The sequence below is a fragment of the Cygnus olor genome, chromosome 7 (assembly GCF_009769625.2).
Source record: "Cygnus olor isolate bCygOlo1 chromosome 7, bCygOlo1.pri.v2, whole genome shotgun sequence".
Taxonomy (NCBI): Eukaryota; Metazoa; Chordata; class Aves; order Anseriformes; family Anatidae; genus Cygnus; species Cygnus olor.
Window position 1 is genome coordinate 20305177 of NC_049175.1, and position 22288 is coordinate 20327464.

Sequence of the window (22288 nt, forward strand, 5' to 3'; positions counted from 1 at the left end):
TTTAAGGCAACCTTACCCAAGGTGCTGATACAAGATCGGTGTGGATTGTTGATTTTTTTTAAAGAACTGCTTGCATTTACACGGCGTTCTTTTATTCAAACGAAAAACAAACCTCTGGGTTTGGTAGTTACTGACGACTTTCAGTTGCTTTTCCTTTACTTCAATGCACAGCACACAGATGGTCCTCGTTAGAGTTCAGAGGACTCCTGAGTGAGCCTAAGGAGAAATTGTGGTGAGTTTGTTAGCGGGATCTGTATGTAACCACGAGAGCTGTACGTTACCAGGAGAGCTGTACGTTACCTTTACCAGAGCTGTACGTTACCAGGAGAGCTGTACGTTACCGTGCCCTGCCATTCTGGAACAGGGTGATCAGGACAGTGATTGGCATTCGCTGCTTTGACAAGAAGCCAGAGGATTTCCCTCGTCGCTGCTTCAGGAGCTCCCTGCCGGGCCGGGGGGAGCCCAACGCCCACCCCGCGGCAGCCGGGCCGGGGCAGGCCGCTGCTGGGAGCAGGCCCCGCCACCTAGCGTCAACCCCCTCCCAGGACTACATTTCCCAGCGAGCCCTGCGCCGCCGCCGCCGCATCAATTCCAGCGGCCGGCCCCCTCTCGGCTCCCAGCATGCCGCGCGGCGCGGCGCGCTGCCATTGGCTGGATTTGAAAAGAGCCCGCTGCCGGCCCGCTGTGAGGCGCCCGCGGCTCCCGGGCAGGTGAGGGGCGGCGGGGCCGGGGCGGGGGGATCCGTGCGGGTCGCGACGCAGCCGGTGCCGCCGGGGGCTCTGGCAGGGCGGCTGCCGGCCTGTGCGCACTGCGCAGCCCTCCCGGTGCGGCCCCGCGGCCGACCGGTGCCCGTTAGGCGACGCGGGGCGCAGCCGTTTGCGTGCTGTAGGCAAAGAAAGCGGCGGGTATGGGGCACACGGTTATGGGGTACGCGGGTATGGGGCACACGGGGCCGGTGGGAGTGTTGGGGTCAGGAGCAAAGGGGCTCTGAGGCAGCCCTGCTGCTCTCTGCTGCTCTAACGAGCGCTGCGTGTCCCCTACTGCCTTTAGGGAGACGGCACCCGTTCGTTGCTCTGGTGTAGGCATGGGGATGGGGGTTAGAAGGCTGCTGAATCGCTCTGTCCAAAACAGTAGGAAGCCAGGCAATAAATAGTTGTCTAGTTGCCAGGACACTTGCTGCCGTGGCGTGTGAGTAACAGTCCAACGAGCTATTTTAACGTGCAATAAAAGCTGCGAAATCACAACTGTCTCTTATCACAGGAACAAGCGACAGGAGAATGAAGTGCAGGCAAAATATACTCATTTTCTAAGTAAAACACATTTTTTAGAGGTTATTCTGGAGTTTACCTTCTATTATCTGTAACGCTGTATCGGTTTTGCTTTTATTTCCTATAGGTGTTTCACTGCCCAGATTGAGATGCACAAAAATAATTAAATCGTGGATTAAAAAAGAAATGAATTCCTGATTAAATGACTAAAAAGCAATACTTTAGCTGGTACTCTGGCATGATGTACATGGATGATGGATTTTACTGTCCTCTTAATAGCTAAAACTATTTGTTAGACGTTGGAATGTCTCTGAATTCTGTCTTACATTAAGCTACATTGGGTTATCTTTATAATTCCAACTATTTACTAGGTCCTGTGGAGATAACCATTGAGCTTGGATTAATCTTGCAATGAGCTCTTATTCTAACTAGGCACTAAGTACAAATATGACGAAGCAAATATGGAACAATGTGGCTGTTTTTATTAAATAGCGTATGTAACCATTTCCTCAGTAGACACCATGGTTTTGGCAAGGTTATGGTATACAGAAAAGGCTTTTCCTGGTAAACAGTTGTGTTGTGGTTTAGCACAGCACCTTGCAGCTGTGTGTTCACCCCTTCCACAATGAGATGGGAGAGAACAGGAAAAATGTAAAAACTCATGGGTTGAGATAAAGGAAAAGGAAATAATAAAATCAAAACAAGATGCACAATGCATTGTTTACCACCTGTTGAGTGATGTCCAGGAATGGGATGGGCAGCAGCTTCCCCCACCCCAGCCAACCTCCCCTGTCTTATTGTTCAGCCCTACAACACATGGCATGGGACATCCCTCTGGGCAGTCAGGGCCAGCTGTCCTGGTTCTGTCCCCTCCCAGCTCCTGGTGCACCCCTGGCCTCCTCATGGGCAGGGCAGCACCAGAAGCTGAAAAGTCCTTGACTTAGTGTGAGCACTGCTCTGTAACAACTAAAACATCCATGTGTTATCAACATTATTTTTCTCCTAAATCCAAAACATGATACCATGCTAGCTACTATAAAGAAAGAAAACTAACACTATCTTAGCTGGAACCAGGACAAGTTGCTTTTCACAGAAAGAACTGTGGCTGGTCTTAATGATTTCTAATGTCAACGCTTCTGCCCGAGTATTGGAAGCTTGCTGTGCAAGCTATGAACAGTGTGAAGAAAGCCCTCTCCTGAAAGAAGTTACGGCTATCACTTAGCCTCATGTCATCTGTCAGAGTTTAGAAACTTTACGTTATGTAGAAATAAACAAAAAAAACTTCAATCGTCTTGCAGGATGAACCAACTTGGGATGAAGAGAAATTTTTCAGACCATCCTATGTTACTAGTGCTGAGCTGCCTCAAAGAACAGGACCAGTAAGTGTGGAAGATATTAAAGCAGATCTCTCTGACGAATTTTCGTTGTTTCGTCAAGCTCTGACACAAGCCAGGTAAGAAAGCCTTATGCTTGCATTATTTTGACTTTTTTAATAAACGTAGTTCTTTCCTTGATAAGAACCATAACAATTTTACAGAGGAGATGGAAAGCATCTTTACCGTGCTTTTCATTTGAAGGATATGCATAGGATAGACAAAATTGTGGTGATGCACCTAATAACGTGCATCAGTTTTATATGTGGATGAGGCTAATGTCAGATCAGTGCAGCTTAATCATAGAATGTTTTTATATATTTTGATCTTGCAATGCAGTATACGTGTGTGCTGCAATACTATTTGTTTTGAAACTTTTTTTGAAAATTATCACAGGGAACTCTTGTAGGGGCCTGAGTGCTTGTGAAAACTGATGTCGTGAGTTACTTTTGCTTCCTGTGTCATTAAATGAGTCTGAGCAAAATAGCCTAATGAAAATAGCAATGCCTTAACATGCTAGATATCAAACCAAGAATCTAGTCAAATTTCTAACTTCCTTAACTTCTTTTATTTTAAGATAAGCAGTTTGGAGTCTAAAGGACACATTCAAGTTTGCCTGCGTGTTAGGCCATTTACGTCATTGGAAAAAGAAACTGAATCACAGGTGTGACTTTTTTAATTTAAAAAACAAGAGCAATGTAATATATCTTTCCTGTAGTGTGAGCTTTTTACTCTTTTTCATGCCTGTATTGCTTTTGCTTCCTTTTAATAGGACTGTTTTTTACTTGAGGACTCAACAAGTATTATACTGAAGCCCCCTAAAAATTCCTTGAATCGACTGAGTGAAAAAACTGCTGGGCAGCAGATACAGAAGTTCACTTTTTCACAGGTAAATGACTTGTCTTTAAAAGCTTTTAAGTTATTTATGGGGGGAAAAAAAGTTGCTTGACTTCTATTACTTAATACCAAGCAAAATTCTTTTAATCTTCTAGTCTAAGATTATAAACATACAATACCTGGTTCTTTAAAAAGTCTTTAATAGATTGATTACATAAAATAAAGATATTACCAGTTTCTTGGTAACGTTCAGGTTTTTGGACCTGAAACACTCAAGAAGAATTCTTTGAAGGTACCATGAAGCAACCAGTGCAAGATTTCTTAGAAGGATATAATCGTCTTATTTTACATATGGTGTTACAAATGCTGGGAAAACCTACACATTCCTAGGTATGAGTAGTGATTTTATTTTTTCCTTGAACTAATGAACTAACTTTCTTCATTTATTCAAGTGAGAATTCCATCTGGTAGAGTTGTTCTAACTTTTTCATTTAGTGACACTACAAACCTGCATGTTGGCTTCCTTTGAATATTAGTAAATTACTTTCGAAAGTCTTGTTCCATAACAAATATCACTAAACTGACAGCAACTGGAGTCACTACCAGAATTTATATATACATATAGTGAGATTCCTTTGTAAGGCTGTAACAATTTTAGTCAGGTGTCTTGAATGTCAACGTGGGGCTGTGGCGGGTTAAGAAAAAAATACATGTTTTACACACTTCTCACATCCTGATATATGTCACTCTACAGCAGGCTAATTTCTTCTTTTTTGTTGTTGTTACTACACGAAAGGTACATATGTATCTTAAATGCTATTCCTTATTTGAAGAAAGTATGTCTGAGCTTGTTAAATTTGTCATAGGCAGAGAATAAACATTTTGAAATGTTTGATTACTTTTAAGTATTTATACCTTGCCTCAAGTATCTGAGTTTAGCAATAACATCACAGCACGTCAGGAGGCAAGAGCTTTTATTTTTGTACTGTTAAAGCTCAATATCCTTTCTGGCCAGAAGATGTCGTTCTTTATTTTTCAAACAAACCTAACAAATGAGGTGACTGGATTTACAGGGAACCAAGTTCCGATTTTTCCATTATAATATTTCCATCAGTTCTAGATGCTATATGAATTACCTGATACACAGAAGTATTAGAAGACTATCGGTCTTCTAGTGATCAGTCACTTCAATAAAGGTGAATTTCCTATGACACAAGGTTCAGTGTCATTCTAAATATGTTCTGTTAGGTGAATGATAACTGAGACTACTGCCAGTGAATTCAGTTATCATTAATCGGGGGTGATAATGCCAACTCTTTCTTGTTCTAATAGAAATAGCATTTCTTTTTGATGTGAACTGGTTTGCGGTATATTATGAGATGTGGTTATTCACTAAATCTTTTGATTCATGCATTTTCAGATTTGACACTTTCTCATGGTATTACGTTTCTAGGACCTCACCAGTCAGCCCTGTCAATTCTTACTATTATTAAGAGTTAAGTCTTTGAAAGTTATCTCTTTATGCATTTTTATAGAGCATTCCATAACTTTTCCGGTATATGGTCTCACTTGTGTTCACAATGGACTTTCCAACCTTTTTCTCTTAAGGCTAAGCTTATACAGTTCTTGCTGTCAGTCTTTGTGTTATGCTGGATCCTGTACTGTCAAAGGGGTAGAGCATGAGCTGCTGCTTAAAGCCATACTTTCCAAAAACACTCTGATGTAAGGACACAAAATATTACTTCAGGCTGTAACTGGCCTCCAAATTCCTCATGTATACCTTGAGATTGGAATCACTTATCTTTGTCTTCATTTATGTGTATCTTGTTCACAATAGTAACTGGGATGATCTTTCTTTTGGATGCTGCTTACAGGAACAGAAGATGATGTTGGTGTTCTGCCGAGGACTATGGATATGTTGTTTAAAAGTATTCAAGGAAGGCTATACACAGGAATGGATCTCAAACCCCATCGGTGTAGAGATTATGTAAAGCTGACTAAAGACCAAGTGAGAGAAGAAACTGCTATTAAAAATTCAATACTTCGTCTAACAAAAGAGGTAGAGGAGCACTTCTATGATAAGTACATTCATATTAGATAGCTCAGTGTTTCTCCTGTTCGTTCTTCAATGGGAAGAGGCTTCTGTGTTTATGCATGGGTATATCTACCATTGGGCAGGCACTCAAATTAGCAGTAAAGTGAGCAATAGAGCTAATGAGCCATGGTCTCCTGTGGATTTGTTTTGTGGCTGAATGCTTGATAGGATTAAGCTCTAAGGTTTTCTTCTATAGCTTAAGCACTTAACTTTATCCTCTAGGGTCACTGTTCCTTAATAAGGACTGAATGTAAGTAGTACCCCTGTCTGTGGGGACATTAGGAAGTCTGTACCTTTAAACAGTTTACTGGCTTCCAGGATACTTGGAAGAAATTCATGCTCTTCAGGTCATTTCCATTTCAAACTCTTTCAGTTTGGCATTGTATACTTACAGGAAGCCAAAAATTCTCTTGAAACAGAAGAGACATAAAGCCAGTGGAGCTCGAAAGATTTGAAACAAAATAGGTTTCTGGTAGTCTTAGCAGATAGCTGTCGTTAACATCCTGAGCAGTCCAAAAATACACTTCAGTTGCATGAGTTATCTGGAATTCAACCTGCTTAGTCCAATTACAGTTGTGGAGGTTGTGTCTTGCATTAGCATACTTCTTTCTTGGTGTTTTTTAGTTCGGAATGGATGGAGTATTACAAAAAAAAAGCAGATGCTACAAATTAATTCTTGTGTTATTTTCTTTTTCCACTGGAAAAGAATGAAGCATTTCCTTAGTGGTGTGCTCGGTGTTACTGGGGTATTCTAACTTGTGGAGTTTGTTACCTTGATTTTATCCATGAGTTAAGTGTGAATTTCTGTAGTGTGGAAGGCAGATGGCAGTACAACTTACTTTAAAGGCACAGGCATGTATTCAGTGTAGCTCCAAAAGTCTTTAAGTACTTCAGGAAAAAAACAAACTGTATTCTGGGGGGGGGGGGGGGGAAAGCTGTGTAAACTGATCTAGGTTGAGTGAGGATGTAAGAATAAAATGATGTAAACAGCTGTGTGTAGATAGCTGCAGTAACAGTAAATGAATCTGTTCACATCATGTACGTGCCTCCTCTAGTTTCTAGAACTGTGCTCACAAAGAAAATATTAAGATTATAGATTTGGTAGCGAAGCTTGCATCTACTTAAACAGAACCATATTTGGGTGGGTGTTTTATATCTGTAAGGTTTAAACTTAGAAGTTTTGGTTACATAAACAGTTGCCTCAGGAATCACTTCATGAAATCCCAGCTTTGTAGGAAATATACACTTGAGTAAACACATGCACACATGATCTGGCTTGTAATCCATGTTTCTTTTGAAGCGTACTGTTTCTGGTAGCTGAGCGTTCTCATCTTCTCTTCGGTAGATGAGAACTTACTTGCAGTTTTGTACTGAAAATAAACTAAGATTGGGAACTGAGTGTATGTGTACAGACATCATTAGTGCTAGCTGTAGGGTCATGTTTTATCTTGAATTTTTGAAGGAGTTTGGCTTATCTTTCCAAAGGTTAGACTTTATCTCAGTTGTGCAACGCTTCTACAGCATGCATTAGGAAGCAATAAGCTGCTTAAGTTCTGAAGTGAACAAGTGCTCTGCCTTTTACTTCTGAGGAGGGTTGACCTAGCACACCATAAGATATGGAAGTCCTGAATTAGCAACATAATAATAAAAAAAAACTCTTCAGGACTCTAGATTCAGCAGTTTAAGATTAACATGCAGATTACAACTAAGCTATTGCCAATCATGCTGTTAATTAGCCTGTTCTGGTGTGGGCTCCCCACCCCTCTATTTTCTGGAGTCTATTTTTTTATTCTGGATCAGAAGCCTGAAATACTATATGCTTTAAGGCCTGATGTAAGTGAAGTGTCAGGAATGAGTATTAAGGTAACAAACCTTATGGTGGTCGGGCACTGGAACAGGTTCCCCAGGGAAGTGGTCATGGCACTGAGCTTGTCAAAGTTTGAGAAGTGTTTGGGCAATGTTCTTGGATGTACTCTGACTTTTTTTGGTGTGGTCCTGTCTGGAGCCAGGAGCTGGACTTAATTCTTATGGGTCCCTTCCAACTCAGGATATTCTATGATTTTACAAAAAAAAAAAAAAAAAAAAAAAAAAACCACAACCCTTTCAGTAGAGTATACGGTGCATTGAACCAGGTATAACGTATAGCCAGGGTTTTTGTGTTGGCATATTACAACTATGCTGTATTGCTATCCAGTAGGACAATAGGGCTCTTACAAAAGTACTGCTGTACTGAAGCTGCACTTCAATGATATATCCTAAAGTCTTTGTTTTCTTTTGTAGTGGACCAACAAAATAATGCTAACAGCAAAGCACCGGTTGATTCTAAGGGTATGTTTGATACTAAAGAACTACCATTTAAAAAAACTGGCAAAGATGCTTTTTAAGGTCAATAACTGACTTCTGGCCTATGTTAAATGCCAAATGGTCCTTTTATTATTATTATGACTGAATTGAATAATGAGCAAGCTATCTAGACAGAAAACACAAGGATTAAATGGTTAGAAGACTATCTGTGCATCTATCCTAAACTGGTATTATATAAGGTAAAACTATAGCAAGGAAAAGTAGTGCTGCTTGTGCTATGGGTCCATAACAGAATCCTGACAGACTTCTAGGGTATTTATTTAATTAGGAAAAAAAAAAAAAAAAAAAAAACATTCTAGCATTAAAAAATACCTAAATAATAAGTTTGCCTTAAGTCAGAATGAAGTATGCTAGTCGGTTTAATTCTGTATCTTCTGAAGATGCTGAAGAGATTTGAGTAATTCTAACTAAGCTCTTTGGTTAGATTTTAGAAGTGGAAATACAAGTTCTAGTTTTAGGTGTCTTTGCAAATGTGTAGGGTAAGAATATGACTTCCAGATATTTAAGGGGGGCGGAATTTCAATGGAAAACTTGCTTTTTTTTTTTTGAGAAGGCTGCTATAATAGGTCACTTACTCATTTTTAAATGCAACTCACTTTACTAGCTCTGTTTACTTTGTAATATTTTGTACTTGACAGAAGAACTCTTAAAAGGATCAGAACAGTCTAGCACAACAATGGAAAATTACTTGAAGTTCTCTGTTTGGGTTTCATTTTTTGAGATATACAATGAATGTTTTTATGACTTACTGGTTCCTGTATCGAATGACAAGAAAAGGAAAACACTCCGCCTTGCTCAAGATGTCAAGGGATGTCCTTACGTAAAAGGTGATTAGAATCCATTGTAAACCGCAGAACTTGGCATGGGAAAGTTGTTCTTCCTATAGTAATGTTTTTCTAGATTAGAAAATTCCTAAATAAATTCAGTGAAGCACTAGAAATGTCTAGTTGAATATGAAAGGCAAGTCTATATACGACCCTTAGCTTCAATAGTGTCTTCTCTTTTCCTGCATATAAGCCTGTGTGCATTCCACTGCCTTCATATTTCTTAGAAATGTAGAAACAAGAGAACCATTAAACAAATCTTATTCTTTTCCATTAAAAAAAAAGTTCTAGAAGTTCTTACCTGTGGTATAACTGGCTCAACAGTTGGGTTTTTAGTATCTTCTGGGGAGAATCAGATTTTAGTGACTATATAAGAAAATTCGTTCTGGCTACAGCTTTACATTTTACAGTACTTCAAACTAGTAATATTACAAGTTTGATTATTGGTTTTAGGGGGTGGTATCAGAACTCGTATATAACAATTCAATGTTTACGTCAGGTCCTGGAAAAAGTAGGGTTTGATACTTGTTTGAATTGTTCTAGTCTTTTTTGACAATTGAGATGCCAATTATAGATTATTAAAAGCTTGTTTGTTGGTATTTGGCATGTTGTTTTTATCTTACGTAGGCGAGGCCATAGATTGAGAAAGCTGAATTGGACAGTAAACCTAACTCATTCATTTCCTCAAACACCAAAGAGCGTGTGAAGTAAGAAATAGTCTACTTTGAGCTATGCTTTGGCTTAATCTTTTTTATAAAGCTTAGTGTAAGGCTGTTATTGAGAGAACCACTTAATGACTTTATTGTTTTTTCTTGAGGAAACCACTTAAGGACTCTTGGTTTTTTTTTCTTGGTCACACGGTATATTTGTCAGTACAATTTTGGTGGCCTTTCTACTGTTGATATTATAAGTTCTGTTAGGGTGACTGTAGGTATTAACTCTAGCACATACCAAGGTGAAATAGTCATTACGTTGTAGCCAAAATTCTTCACTGATGCTTTTTCAGTTAAGTTGGTGGCCCTAAAAGGTATCCAGATAACCTGTTGTGGGTGTTCTCTCCCATACTCCCAGTCTGCAGGCTGAAACGAAGTGATTCAGGTAGAATTCTGCCTTAATGTAGACATAGGACTTCTGTAATATTAGAGCCTACCTCTTGGCTTTTCAGTGCTCATGCTAAGGCTGCGTGCTTAATTTGGATAGAACACGCTTTAGTGTGTTGATAGGACGAGATGTGATATACCTTGCCCTTTCTTTTCCATTGGAGGAGGAATTAATCCTCTCTGTTATCATTCTATAATTTGTCTGAAGAGTTTAGTAAAATTAATAATAACAAAAAAATAAAACATTTGTATGTCTTGAAAATGTATTATTCTTGGTGTGCATACACGATCCCCTGCTCTCTTCTTTCTGTTTGTCTAATGGTGTTTACAAAATCATTTTCTTTCTTCCTAAAGACCTGCAATGGGTTCAGATTTCTGATTCCAGAGAAGCTTCTAGACTTCTAAAACTGGGGTTGAAACACCAGAGTATTGCAAGTACAAAACTAAATACTACGTCCAGCAGAAGGTGAGATGAATTTTGAATAACATTGAATATAGGATGGTGTGGGTGGGAGGGAGAAGCTAAAATATGGCCTGTGGGCTTTTGGAGGGGAAGAGGTTTTAACAAGTCTAGATATATAGGTTTCAATTTGATGTCCTCTAATAGTATGTGACCGAATGCTTTAAATCAAAAGGATTCTTCCTTCAAGAAGATGAACGCGTGCAAAAGCTAACGACATTTTTGTCGAATATTCTCTTTAAGGCAGAAGAACCTAGCTGTAGTCCATCTAGATATCGGGGGGGGGGAATATGTACAACAAAAACTTGTACACTGACAGAAACCCTGAAAAGAATAGAAGGTTTCATGTAGATGAAGACCAAGAAATTCTTCCTCTAAGAAAAGTGATTGTCTGAAATGGTAAATAAGTAGTGTGAGTTCCAGCTGTTTAAAAAGTTTAATGTATCTGATAGAGTAAATGCTTAGATATATGGATAGATTTAATGGTGTTTTGAACAAGTGTTGTAGATGGCCAAGTGTTTTTTCTAAGTTTGTCTCACTTCATCTCTCTACTTTCAACTTCTCCTTTCAGTCATAGCATATTCACAGTTAAGGTACTGAAAATTGAGGACTTGGAAACGCCACGGGTGACACAAGTCAATGAGTAAGTTCAGAGCAGAGTTCCCCTTTTTCTTTGGGATGAAGTTATTAGTTATCTTCCGTGTTGGTGTATTGGTACTATACTGTACATCTAGTGCTCCCTGGCCTCATGCATAAAATTGTGGTTTCCCTATTTCTTATCTACATATATAGTACTAAGCCCTCTACCTCAAGCTGTCAGGTTGCAATGTTCTATATCTTGCATCCTCTGCTCAGCACAACGTTCCCCTAGCCTGCTTCACTCTACTTCTGAAGTGTCATACAAGTCCTCACACGGAAGAGGATGAAGGGGAACTATAGGAAGCTTGTTGGGGAGGGGTTTGGCAGGAAGTAGCGTGAAACTTCACTGGAGAAGCAGTGCTGAAAAGGTGGAAGGGTTCATGCAGATGAAGACAAAGAAATTCTTCCTCTAAGAAAAGTTGATTGAAATGGTAAATAGCAAATGTTCCAAGGCAAGAAAGCTGAATTTTCCTATTTTTGCCTTTAGATTGTCACTGTGTGATCTTGCTGGTTCAGAAAGATACACCAAGACACGTAATGAAGGTGATAGACTGAAAGAGAGTGGAAATATAAATACCTCTCTCCTGATTCTAGGCAAGTGTATTAATGCACTCAAGAACTGTCAACAGTCAAAGTAAGTCCTACAGATTGCAAACAGGTTATACTTTTCATGTATTGCATACAACAGTTAAGCTAGCGTTTAAAATATACTAGCTGACACTAAGTTTCTTCTGGAAAAGATGGATAGACTTTCCAGATGAATAAAGTCTTTTTGATCTACTAAAGTGCTCTATAAATTTGATTGCTTTGCTTTTAATTAAATCATTAAATTCTAAATTGGTAAATGTGCTACCATAGGTTTTAGCAATCTAACTCTTTTTCTGAGTTTGGCTTGTCAAACAAATTCTGGAATGAGTTTTAAAACCGCTTTTCACTACTGTCACTGAAAGTTTAACTCATTTACATCCTTTTATTTCTCCTTCGTTAACTAATCTTATTTGCTACATAATTGTACTGTCCCAATTTTCCTCACAGTGATAATGCTATGCTTATCCTAGAAAGATTTTTTTTCCAAATTTTGATATAACGTTAGCCAGATCAGAAAGAATGGTAACCATATGCAGACAAAAAGCCTACCTGCTATTTACTCTAAATGAGAGTAGACTGAACTTCTTGTATTTTATACAACTGTACAATATATAGTCACATCTGGTTGTAACTTCCCAGGAACTCTTTTCCACAGTTTCTCATCTGAAGATCTGTTTCTGTCCCAGAAGTTGAATGAACTCACTTTACTCATGATGATATGCCCTTATGAGCTTTACCACTTGTGCCATAACACTGTGCCTGACAGCCTATTCAAAGTCTATTATGCTTAAAATAAGACTTTAAAAAAAGCTTTGCGAGTGACTTACAGTCTCTCTGTCCTTTCTGGATAGGAAGGATGCATTAAAACTAGCAGATTCTTAAAGGGCTTGAATGTATTCAGAATGTCTTTCTGGTCCTAATAACTTGGAATTCTAACAATATAGAACAAATGTTCTGAAGCATGATCTCTTAAAATATTTGACTTTTTTGCAGTTATTTTCTTAAAATGATTGGTTATTGTTCCAGCTTGTGGGCCACATGTTCTGACAGTAACTGCCTTGATAAGTTCTGTAGCACTATTCACGTAATTCAGCAGCTGTCATGTGAGGCTATGTGACCTACCATAGGTTAAATGTTGAACCTGTTTAAGTGCTCCCATTGGTGGTTTTACTGTATCCTAACTGAGAAGATAATGGCTAAGTAGCAGCTGAAACAGCCATGCAATCTCCATGAGTAGGTGTATCTAGCAAAAAACAATTTTAATTGATATAAAGACTACTGTAGTTAACTATAGCTTGTAGTCTTCCAGCTGGATAGCTCTTACATTGACTGGAAGTTATTTAACTTCTGGCCATGATTTTTTTTGTCTTTAAAGGCTGCAGCAGCACATACCATTTCGGGAAAGTAAGTTAACTCATTTTCTTCAAGGATTCCTCAGTGGAAGAGGGAAAGTATACATGATAGTAAACATAAGCCAATGTGCTTCAGCATATGATGAAACACTCAATGTGCTGAAGTTCTCAGCCATTGCACAAAAAGTAAGTGTATTGTAGTTTATCTTGTTGATCAATGCTTATGATTTGCATTTAAAGAAGAGGCTCTAGAGGCGCTCTCACTTCTAAGAACATGAATTTAATTACTGCATTTTATTTCTCCATGCTGTGATCAAATTTTCTAATTACTTTTAGTCAGGCTTTATTTCCTTTTAAAGTGTTTAAAAAGCTCTGCTAGAACATTGTTTTACTTTGGAGTGTGGGGGCAGGAGCATCCTCTACCAAGAATCTAATTCCTACAAAATGTCCAGCCTAACAGGAAGAGGCTCGTTATATTTAGAAGAAACTTCCTAAAATTGGGTAAACTTTCTTTCTCTGCTCAAAACATGGTCCCATCCAGAAGAGCATGTCTAGCTGCCCCATATGCTACTGTTATCCTAATTCTGAATATTGTTCAAGTATTGACAAAAGTTGAACAGCAAAGAGTCTGAAAGGTGTCAGTAGAAAAGTGAAGGTTAAGCAGAATGGGTGAGAGTAAATGCAATGATATAACCTTGATAAAGATGGAAGACTGAAGTGTCAGATCAGTGCTGGAGCCTTAATGGAAAACAAAGCTTCTGAGAGTTTGTGTTGCAAGGACAATAGGTGGATGTAGGCCTTTGGGATGTGGACTTATCTAAGGAGGTTAAATGTGAGACTAGAAGAAGCAGACTGTAAGGATGATACAGTTGTGCAAGACAGAATTTGTAGGATGACATTCAATTGCATTTAATGCAACTGGAAACTCAAAATAGAAAATGTAGAAATCTGCTGCATGAGTGGCAACTCTTGTATGTCTTCCAGCTAGTGAAACTTGATGTTCCTGGGTTCAAAAGAAAGGTCGGACTCTGAAGTGATTCCTTTGTACTTCAGCTGAAAACTGGTTTAAGTGGTGACTCTGAACAGAGCGTAGACCAAGGGAGTACTGTGCCTGTAGAAAGCTATAGGAAACTGTAGCAGGTGTCTCCTGGAAGTGCCAGTAAAGGTTTAAGAAATACTGATTGTTTTGTTCTTTATTCCTGGGTAGGTTTTAGTCATGGACACATCTATTCTTCCCCATGATCAGTCATTTGGCCAGAAATTGGCAAGAGAATCATCACTGCTTAGTGATGCTAAAATGCCTATCCCGAGGAAAAGAGCTACTGTTCTATGGGACCGGAGCTTAGAAGATGTGATTGAAGATGATAATGATGAGATGGAGGAACATCATAGTATGGCAAGAGAAGAAGAGCAGAAACATGACGAAAATCAAGTCCTTATTGGAAAAGAAGAGTATACAGTATGTACCAGGACTATTTTAAGAACTAGTGTAGCACTGAGTCTTGAAACAATGTATTCTGTTTTCCCCTATCGCTCTCCTATTCCTTCTGATCACCTTATTCTTCCATAAATCCAGTGTTAAGAACTAAAAGCAGGATTACTCAGACTTGTCATCTAGTGTAGGAAAGCTGCATGAAATGTGTCTAAATACACATTGAGCTATGAGACATGCAGGTTTGCTTTTATTGGCTTTGTGTAACCTCTGGTCAGTATGTGTCAAGGATTACTTGTGTTCTAGCAACAGAGAAGACCTTTCCCTTACATTTTGTGAACAGAAAACTTTTTTTAAAAGGAGACTTTAGTCTGTTTTGGGACAGTGCTTCTTTGGAAAGTCACTTCCAGATAAAAGAGAGGAGGGAACAGACTAGAGTCTGTTTTGTGGAGGTTTTGTTGATCTCGACCAAAAACGGGTATTTGGAATACAAGAGCTAAAAAAGCTTAATTTTGCAGGACTTAAAGTTCCTGACAAATGTCTTTTCTGTGCAAACTTATCTGTTTGGTACTAGCACAGAATTTTATATTTCATCTAATTGTGAATGCTCTTATTTATGAATAAGTTAATAAAAACTGGAAGAACTTTTTTCAAAAAGAGCGAAGTGGTGTTTTAGTGTTTGAGGAATGGGGGAAAAAAATCTCACTTCTGGGGAAGCCATTACTTTATGAAAAACTTGATGCTAATTGTAATTCTAGGCACTGCTGAGTCTTATAGAAGACTTGAAGAACAAACTTATTACTGAAAAGAAGAATAAGCTACTGCTGGAGCTAAAAATTCGTGAAGAAGTGATACAAGAATTTTCCCAATACTTCGCTGAGCGGGAAATAGATTTCAAGTAAGTTAGCTTTTAATTTGACTTAGAACTATTGCTTAAAAAAAAGAAAGCAAATACACTTATTTCTTAAAATCTGACCCTTGGCCATAATAGACTGTACTCTTCTGCTAGGCTTGCTCTGTTACTCTTACCTGTTAATATATCCGTTTCTGTTTGGACTACGAGTTCAGGAAAAATACACTGTGTGAAAGGTTGGGGGGAGGTGGGAATCTGTATCTCTGGAGTCCTTGGTGATATTCAAAACAAGTGTTCCGGCTTAAGAAACCTAGAAAAAATGCTTCTAGGATACACTTGCATCTGTTGCAATCCCTCCTTGCCCTGTCTGCTGCCATCTCCCAATTCCACCCCCCCCAGCAAATCTTGGGGAGAATACACTTCTCTTTTAGTGTAAGAGTAGTATTCTGTGTATTATTCTGTTGTGACAAAATAAAGGAGAAACATCTTTGTTTACAGGAAGCTATATTAATAACAGCTCAGATTGGCTATCTTTTAGCTGACTTTCTTTTCTACTACAGAGAGTGTCTTTCTCATGAACGTGAACGGCTCGAAGAAAATTCTGAAAAGCGTCTGGAAATCTTCAAGGAACTTGTAAATGGTTATATTAAAAACCCTGATGAAGAAGAGAAATCAAAGGATCTGTCTTGCAGTGAGCAGGGTGGACCTCTGGTATTTTTTATTCACTTTTCCCCTGAAACACTTTCGTTTTTACTAATTACTTGTTATGGGGTGGTATCCCTTATCGGGATTAGACAGGAGGATTGTTTCAAGGAACTGCGTGTTGTAAAGCTGTATCCTCAGCAAGATGTTAAATGAAATATAGGTACAAGAATAGTTGCTGAGGCTTAAGTACACGTTCAGGAGTCTTAGCTTGTATGTTAAACTTGGATGCAAGTTATCTGTAGATGTATGAAAGGGAATGTAATGGTGGGTCATTAGATGCTATAGAAATAGAGTAGCTGTTACTTGATAATAGGTTACTTGATAATAGGCTTGTATGTGGAGGAAGACGAGGACTGGCAATCAAGTTGCATATGAACTCACAAGATGCGTTTGAAGCTGGAACTAAAATTGTTTTTATATAGTTGAATTCATAATGGTGTTCTACACTCATTTTCTAGAAATAATGGCTATTGTGTAATTATTTGCCAATTTTTAATGGATGTGAATTATCTTTCAGGATGGAGAATATAGCATAGTACCAGGCACCTGCATTGATCTTGAGGGCATTATTGATTCTCTGCAGAATGATGTCATTGATATTAAAAAGCAGGCAGAAGCAGCACATCAGTACATTGTGTCCCTAGAGGACCCACAGGAAGCTGTAGGTTGGCTTGAAAAGCAACTGGGAAAAATTACCACTGAACTAACAAATACCAAAGAAGAATTGACAAAGAAAACCACTGAACTAACCAAAGCTGAAGAAGAGCTGACACAGAAGAACAGGGGTGAGTTAGGTATAATTGATATGGAAGGCAGAAGAAAGATATAGTTAACCAAGGTGAAATGGAAATAATTAATTGAGCAGAAACTGGGGGCGGGGAGGAGGGAAGCTCTAGTTTTGGGAACCACGTTGCATACCAGAAGTGGTAACCTGTTCTGTGCGTATTCAGGTTGAACAACACACAAATCTTGGTGGTTCCATTTTATTTTATTTTTAAGACAAGTCTGCAACAAACAGTTTTAAGCTTTCTGAAGTGTGGGGTAAAATGTCAATGTTACTGATGATTATATTGTAATCCCTACACTTTACATCTTGTTGAGGCAGTGTTTTCAGGTACCTTGTGGAACATTCATAAAGGATACTCGCAACAATGATTTCAATGTTCTCTTGATATGACTTATGCTTAATATGGGTTGCAAGACTCCATTATCCTTCTCCAAGAAATCTAGGCAACTTTTGAAATGTGTTCTATGAGAAGTTAACATGAAAACGAATCAATTTATTCAAAAGCTACTTAGGTACAAGAGTATCTAGAAAAATGGACTAGTGAGTAAACAATACAATGGCTGTTTATATGATGCAAGCTTCTCTGTATGTTACAGACCTTGAAATGCAGATGACTAAATTGGATGAGTCTGCTGAGCAACTTAAAAAAGCAACTGAGGTAACTTTATCAAGAAAATCTTGTGCTATTTGTTCTTATTCTGGTAGCTTAAAATGTCTTTTTCAGTATGTTTCTAGCTCTTTCGTTTGAGCTTAGTTTATCTGAACTTGCTTTAAAATGCATTGTGTAATTCAATTACTTAATACTACATTAGAAACTGATGACTGAACTACTGTTTCATATTTCCAAGAAAATGAATACCCAGAATACAAGGATTCAAGAGCTAATGGACATTGTGGGGCAAAAGGATGATGTTATTACCAGGCTACAAGATTTAATATCACATTTAGAAGAAACTGTAAAAGACTATGTAAGTTTTACATATCTCAATTTTCTTTTATTAAAAAAAAAAATCTAGATCTATGCTTGCCATGGATTTATCTGTTTTGGAAAACTAATTTTCTGTAAGTAGTTAGAACTTTTAGGTTCAGTCTCAACACACTTGTTTCCATTTCAAGCAATACCAAGTGGAAAGTGTGTGTGTTGGGGTTGAAATATGAAAGATGAGACTTCAGAAGCGTGGAACTGAAGTTACTGGAGGACTGTTCATGAGACTGAGTAGGCCCTCTAAAGAAGCAGCTCACACTGGGAGGGTTTAGGCAGTGGGAACACACAGATTGTGTCACTGTCTGTACTTTTACCCGGATGAAATGGAGGACTGAGAGGAGGTCTCCCACAGGAAGAGTTCAAATTTAATTGAAGTTCGAGGTTAATAATACGAAGACCAACTGTGTGAATTAGAAACAAATATTAGTGTGGCCCAACAACCATTACCCCACACACCCGCTTTCAAAGGAAGAGCAACAGTATGTACAAGTGGATAACCAGGGTATCTATGCTTTTGTTGTGATTAATAAACTTGCTACTAGCTAATGTACTGCTAGCTACTGAATACTTAAAGAGTACCTGGGCCGTGTGTGTAGATTTAAAAATAAAAAGAGAAAACATGCAGTTGCTTTTTTGAACCTGATGCTCAGTAGCCTTAAGTAGTTCTGAGAACACTTTAAATGGAGTTTACTTTGTCAGCATTCAATCAGTTTCTCTTCCCCCTGAAAAATTAAGGCTTTGACCTTGCTTAGTCTTTGCCTATCTCTTCCTCACTGCAATTTAGCTCTTCTATAGTATTAAAGCTGAGTGACAGTAGTGATGACTGCTACCTATAGTATTAAAGCTGAGTGAGAGTCGCGATGACTGCTACCTATTATTACTATTTCTTCCAAGAGCAAGGTTCCAATTCTATCCAGTGTTTCTATGAGACTGTGTGGCATGACACTTAAAACATGGCCACAAGCCTTAACACTATTAGGAAGATTTTTTCTTGAAGTACTGAAGATGAGTAGTAAGTCCTCGGCAGTGCCAGCATGGCTTACTGTTTGTGTCATCTTGTAAGTAAAGAAACTTTAACTCATCTTAACTCCGTTAAATACCTGGTCTAAAGTATGAACGACAGAGCTGACTAGGCTTTCAAATTGCATTGTCTGTCATGATAAAAATGATCTGTGGCTTTGAAGTTGATTAAAACTCCAAACTGTACCAAAATACAAGTTCATCACTTCAGTGTCATAAGAGCTGATCATTTGTCCTTTGAACAAATTGGCAATTATATAAACTCTGTACATCGGAAATTCTTTTTCAGGTGGTAAAGTCATTGATTGTATGTGAATCTCACATTTTGCAGTTTCCCGAGCTCTTGCTCTGCCTTCTATATTGTTGAAAGCATTGTGCTCTTGGTATCTGAAGGCATACTTGCTCTTGTTTTAAGATATGTAACTGGTTTCTATGGGGGTTGTCAGAGGAACATCTTACCCAGATATCTTTTGTATGCAAATATATTTAAAAAATGTACTAAGACTTAAGTGCTCATTTTGTAAAAACTTCAATGTAACTGATTTTATTTTAATGCAGGACAAGACTGTATCTAGCATTAAAAGAAAAATGGCAGAAGAGAGCTCTAACAAAGTAACTGAAAGCGGTCAGTTAAAGGAATGCGAGGAAACTGTATTGGAAGTGGGAAGAAAGCGTTGTTTAGAAAATGAGCCTACTGTGGAAGAAGAGCCACCTACAAAGAAAGGTACAATTTCTACCATCACAGGACAAGGTGTCTTTCAAAAAAACTTGATTCCTATTCCAGAACAGAAGCCAAAAGTTGCGAAGCGTAAACTTTGTGGTATGAGGAGGAAATCTGTGCTAAAATGTAAATGGAAGTAACTGTTATGTAAACGCTTGTTTGCAGAAGGTCTTATACTGTTCACTCTTAAATGCTTAAAATAAAAGTTAGTTTTTTAGCCTGCTTCTTCTCCGTTGCTTTTTCCTCATCTGCTGATAAACTCCCAGATTCAGTAGTAATTCTAATCTTCAGGATTGTTTTCATATTAACCTTGCTTCCACTTTTGCTATTCTTCTGGGAGAGTAACATCACCTGCTCAAGTGCTTCAAAACTTTTCAGAACAAGCATCAAAGCTGTCAATGACTTATTAATTGCTTAGTCATACAATATGTGCTGTGAGACAATGTTTAATTCGGTGTGTGTGCTGTGAACACACCAGCACCAGTCAAGGTGATAGTGCTGGCAAAGAAGAAAAGATTTCCGTCTGAATAGAAGTAACTATTTTAAGTCCATAGCTAGCCTGTTTTTGCACAGCTCTTAGGTTTGCAATTCCAGTCCTCTTGCTTTCTTTACTTTGTTTGCAAGTTTGCCAGGGTACCACTTCTTATTTCTATCAGCCTCATTGAAGTTTGTTAATCAACAAGATGGAGCTATACGGGCCTGATTTGTGCAGGCAGAGCTTACAGATACCATTTTGCACTTAACTTCTGGACACAGTTGGGCTTCAGTTTTCCTAGAATTATGGAAGCCATATGCAAAAAGGGAATCAAACTTCCCTTTGACACTTCCTTTTGACCCTTTCTTTCTTGCCTTTCTTTCTTGCCTTCTTCTTGCAAAATAAGTTTGAGGAAGAAAATCTAGGCCTTGTTTGGATGAGGATGCTGCACTAGGAGGTAGGAGAAGCAAGTAATTCTCAACAGGTTCTAGGAGTGATTAGACAAAATAACAGCCGACAGGTTCATAAAGGGTTAAGCAGGTGTGTTGTTTAGTATTGGAACAACATTGCCAACTGTTTTGTGCAAGGAAAGGTCTGGAGGAAGAGACTAGGCTTGCCAACAGTAGCCAAGGGAGGTAAAATACTCGTCTGGGTGGACAAATGGTATATGTGACCCAGTAGAGCTTTTCTGCTGTTTTTACAATTTAATTGAACAATTGTCAAGTATCTGAAGCCTTACTGAAGGAAGAAATTCTGTCTCTGTCAGAAGATGGCTTGGTACACAAAACACATCTCTGATTTCTCTACCATCTTTGGAGTGAATATTGGATCCTAACGTGACCACTCGAAGATACCACGTATATCAGGGTTACAGGAGGGGGTGGGGGCAGTTGACGAAGCTGATGTAGACTCCTTGATATACTAGATAGTAGTCAGTTTGTTATAATGACTAAAACACTCTCTCAAAACAACAACAACAAAAAAATTAAAACTGAGGACTGACAGTTTCAGCACTGAGATTTTTCTGTAGAGAAATACAGGCTATTCAGTCATGTTAGGTATTTCTCTTATTTATAGGTGTGTAAGTGTCTGACTTCAAAACTGAGCTGTTAGATGTTCCATAATGGTGAAATTTTTTAACATATTTTTAACCATTCTTGTTAAATATACTTGGCACAATAGAACAAAGAGCACAAATACATTGTGTTGGCTGTTTCTTAGGATTTTGCCATACTAGTGGCATGAGTAAAACTTGTTTTGAGAGATGGTAGGTTATCTTGGCTTGAAGTTCTCGTACATTTCTTTGGCCTTTAGGTCTTCCCTTCCATGTTTTGGGACAGTGCTTTTAGTACTTCCCGCATAAGAAGATTCTGGACTGAATGTCACGCTATCTTCTTGCAGTAATATTTGTCTTGCTTTACTGCATGATTGTGCTTTTCAGCACAAAGCATCTCAATTGCTTCTAGTTCCTCTTGTGAATGGCTATATTCTTCTCGCTATAGGTGTTGGGCTATAAGCTCTTCAATTTTTCTCTTGATGCCTGAGATAACAAAGTACCTTATAGTACCTCAGCTCCTTTCCCCTTCAGTGAAGTATGTAAAACTCCTGTCTAGTAAGAGGAATATGTAGTATTTTGTTTGATATATTTTCTTGGGCCTGCCTGCGCAACTGGGCTTTCAGAGGAAAACTATCTCCTAACCCAAAACTTTTAGTCTTCTAGAACTTAGAAGCATGGTTTTACAAGCTAAAGTACTGCTGTCGTTGTGTCAGATCTAGCAGGAGCATTTGATAGGTCTAATTAGAAGACAGCAGCAGGAAGAAAATGTTCTGTAGAATTTGATCACTCTTAAAAACAATCAAAAGTAAACCTGGACTGAGATGGCAAACACCTATGCTTCAGCATGACTTTTTGTTAAATCAGTTGCGGGCTGTCTGTCAGAGTTGTTGGATCAGTTCAGAGGCTGCTTCCATGCAGTGCATGTGATGCTATGTGATGTGGCTGTCCAATTCCACCCTGTGGTAGTTGCAGTGCTCACAGGAAACAACAGTATCTCCCTAGAATAAATAGTTGTCATAACCTCAACCTTAGAGATGGTCAGGCTTTTTTGTACTAAACCACAGCATGCGTGTCACTGAACAGGCGGCTGGATTCTTAAGCACTCATGAAATGCAGCTGGAGTCCCTTTTGATAGAGAGAAAATGCATGTGATTTTAGTTAATTGCTCATTACTTACGGAAAAATCAGTCTCAAGCTAACAAAATATTTATGGAATTTGAGTTTGGAAATTTATCTCTTCCTGGGAGAACTTCATGTGCAATGCTGTAGGTGCGGGCAGAAGTGGTGATTCTTACATTTGGCTTAGAGGCCAACTGAAAAAAGAGAGGAAGGACAGAAACACGGAGTGATAAA

The 22288-nt window shown here is 38.6% G+C and overlaps 1 protein-coding gene across 1 annotated transcript in view; it reads left to right on the top strand.

Annotated features, from left to right (window-relative positions):
* KIF20B (kinesin family member 20B) overlaps positions 1-22288 on the top strand; it is a 43321-nt gene that overhangs the window by 3478 nt on the left and 17555 nt on the right. Inside the window, 22 exon segments of the mRNA XM_040564041.1 lie at positions 285-710; positions 2567-2690; positions 2693-2721; positions 3219-3305; positions 3414-3530; positions 3732-3744; positions 3747-3818; positions 3821-3868; positions 5353-5537; positions 7853-7901; positions 8576-8764; positions 10216-10327; positions 10893-10964; positions 11448-11594; positions 12924-13086; positions 14108-14359; positions 15091-15230; positions 15746-15896; positions 16408-16675; positions 17274-17335; positions 17526-17645; positions 19241-19406. Of these exon segments, the coding sequence (XP_040419975.1) occupies positions 285-710; positions 2567-2690; positions 2693-2721; positions 3219-3305; positions 3414-3530; positions 3732-3744; positions 3747-3818; positions 3821-3868; positions 5353-5537; positions 7853-7901; positions 8576-8764; positions 10216-10327; positions 10893-10964; positions 11448-11594; positions 12924-13086; positions 14108-14359; positions 15091-15230; positions 15746-15896; positions 16408-16675; positions 17274-17335; positions 17526-17645; positions 19241-19406 (2992 nt within the window).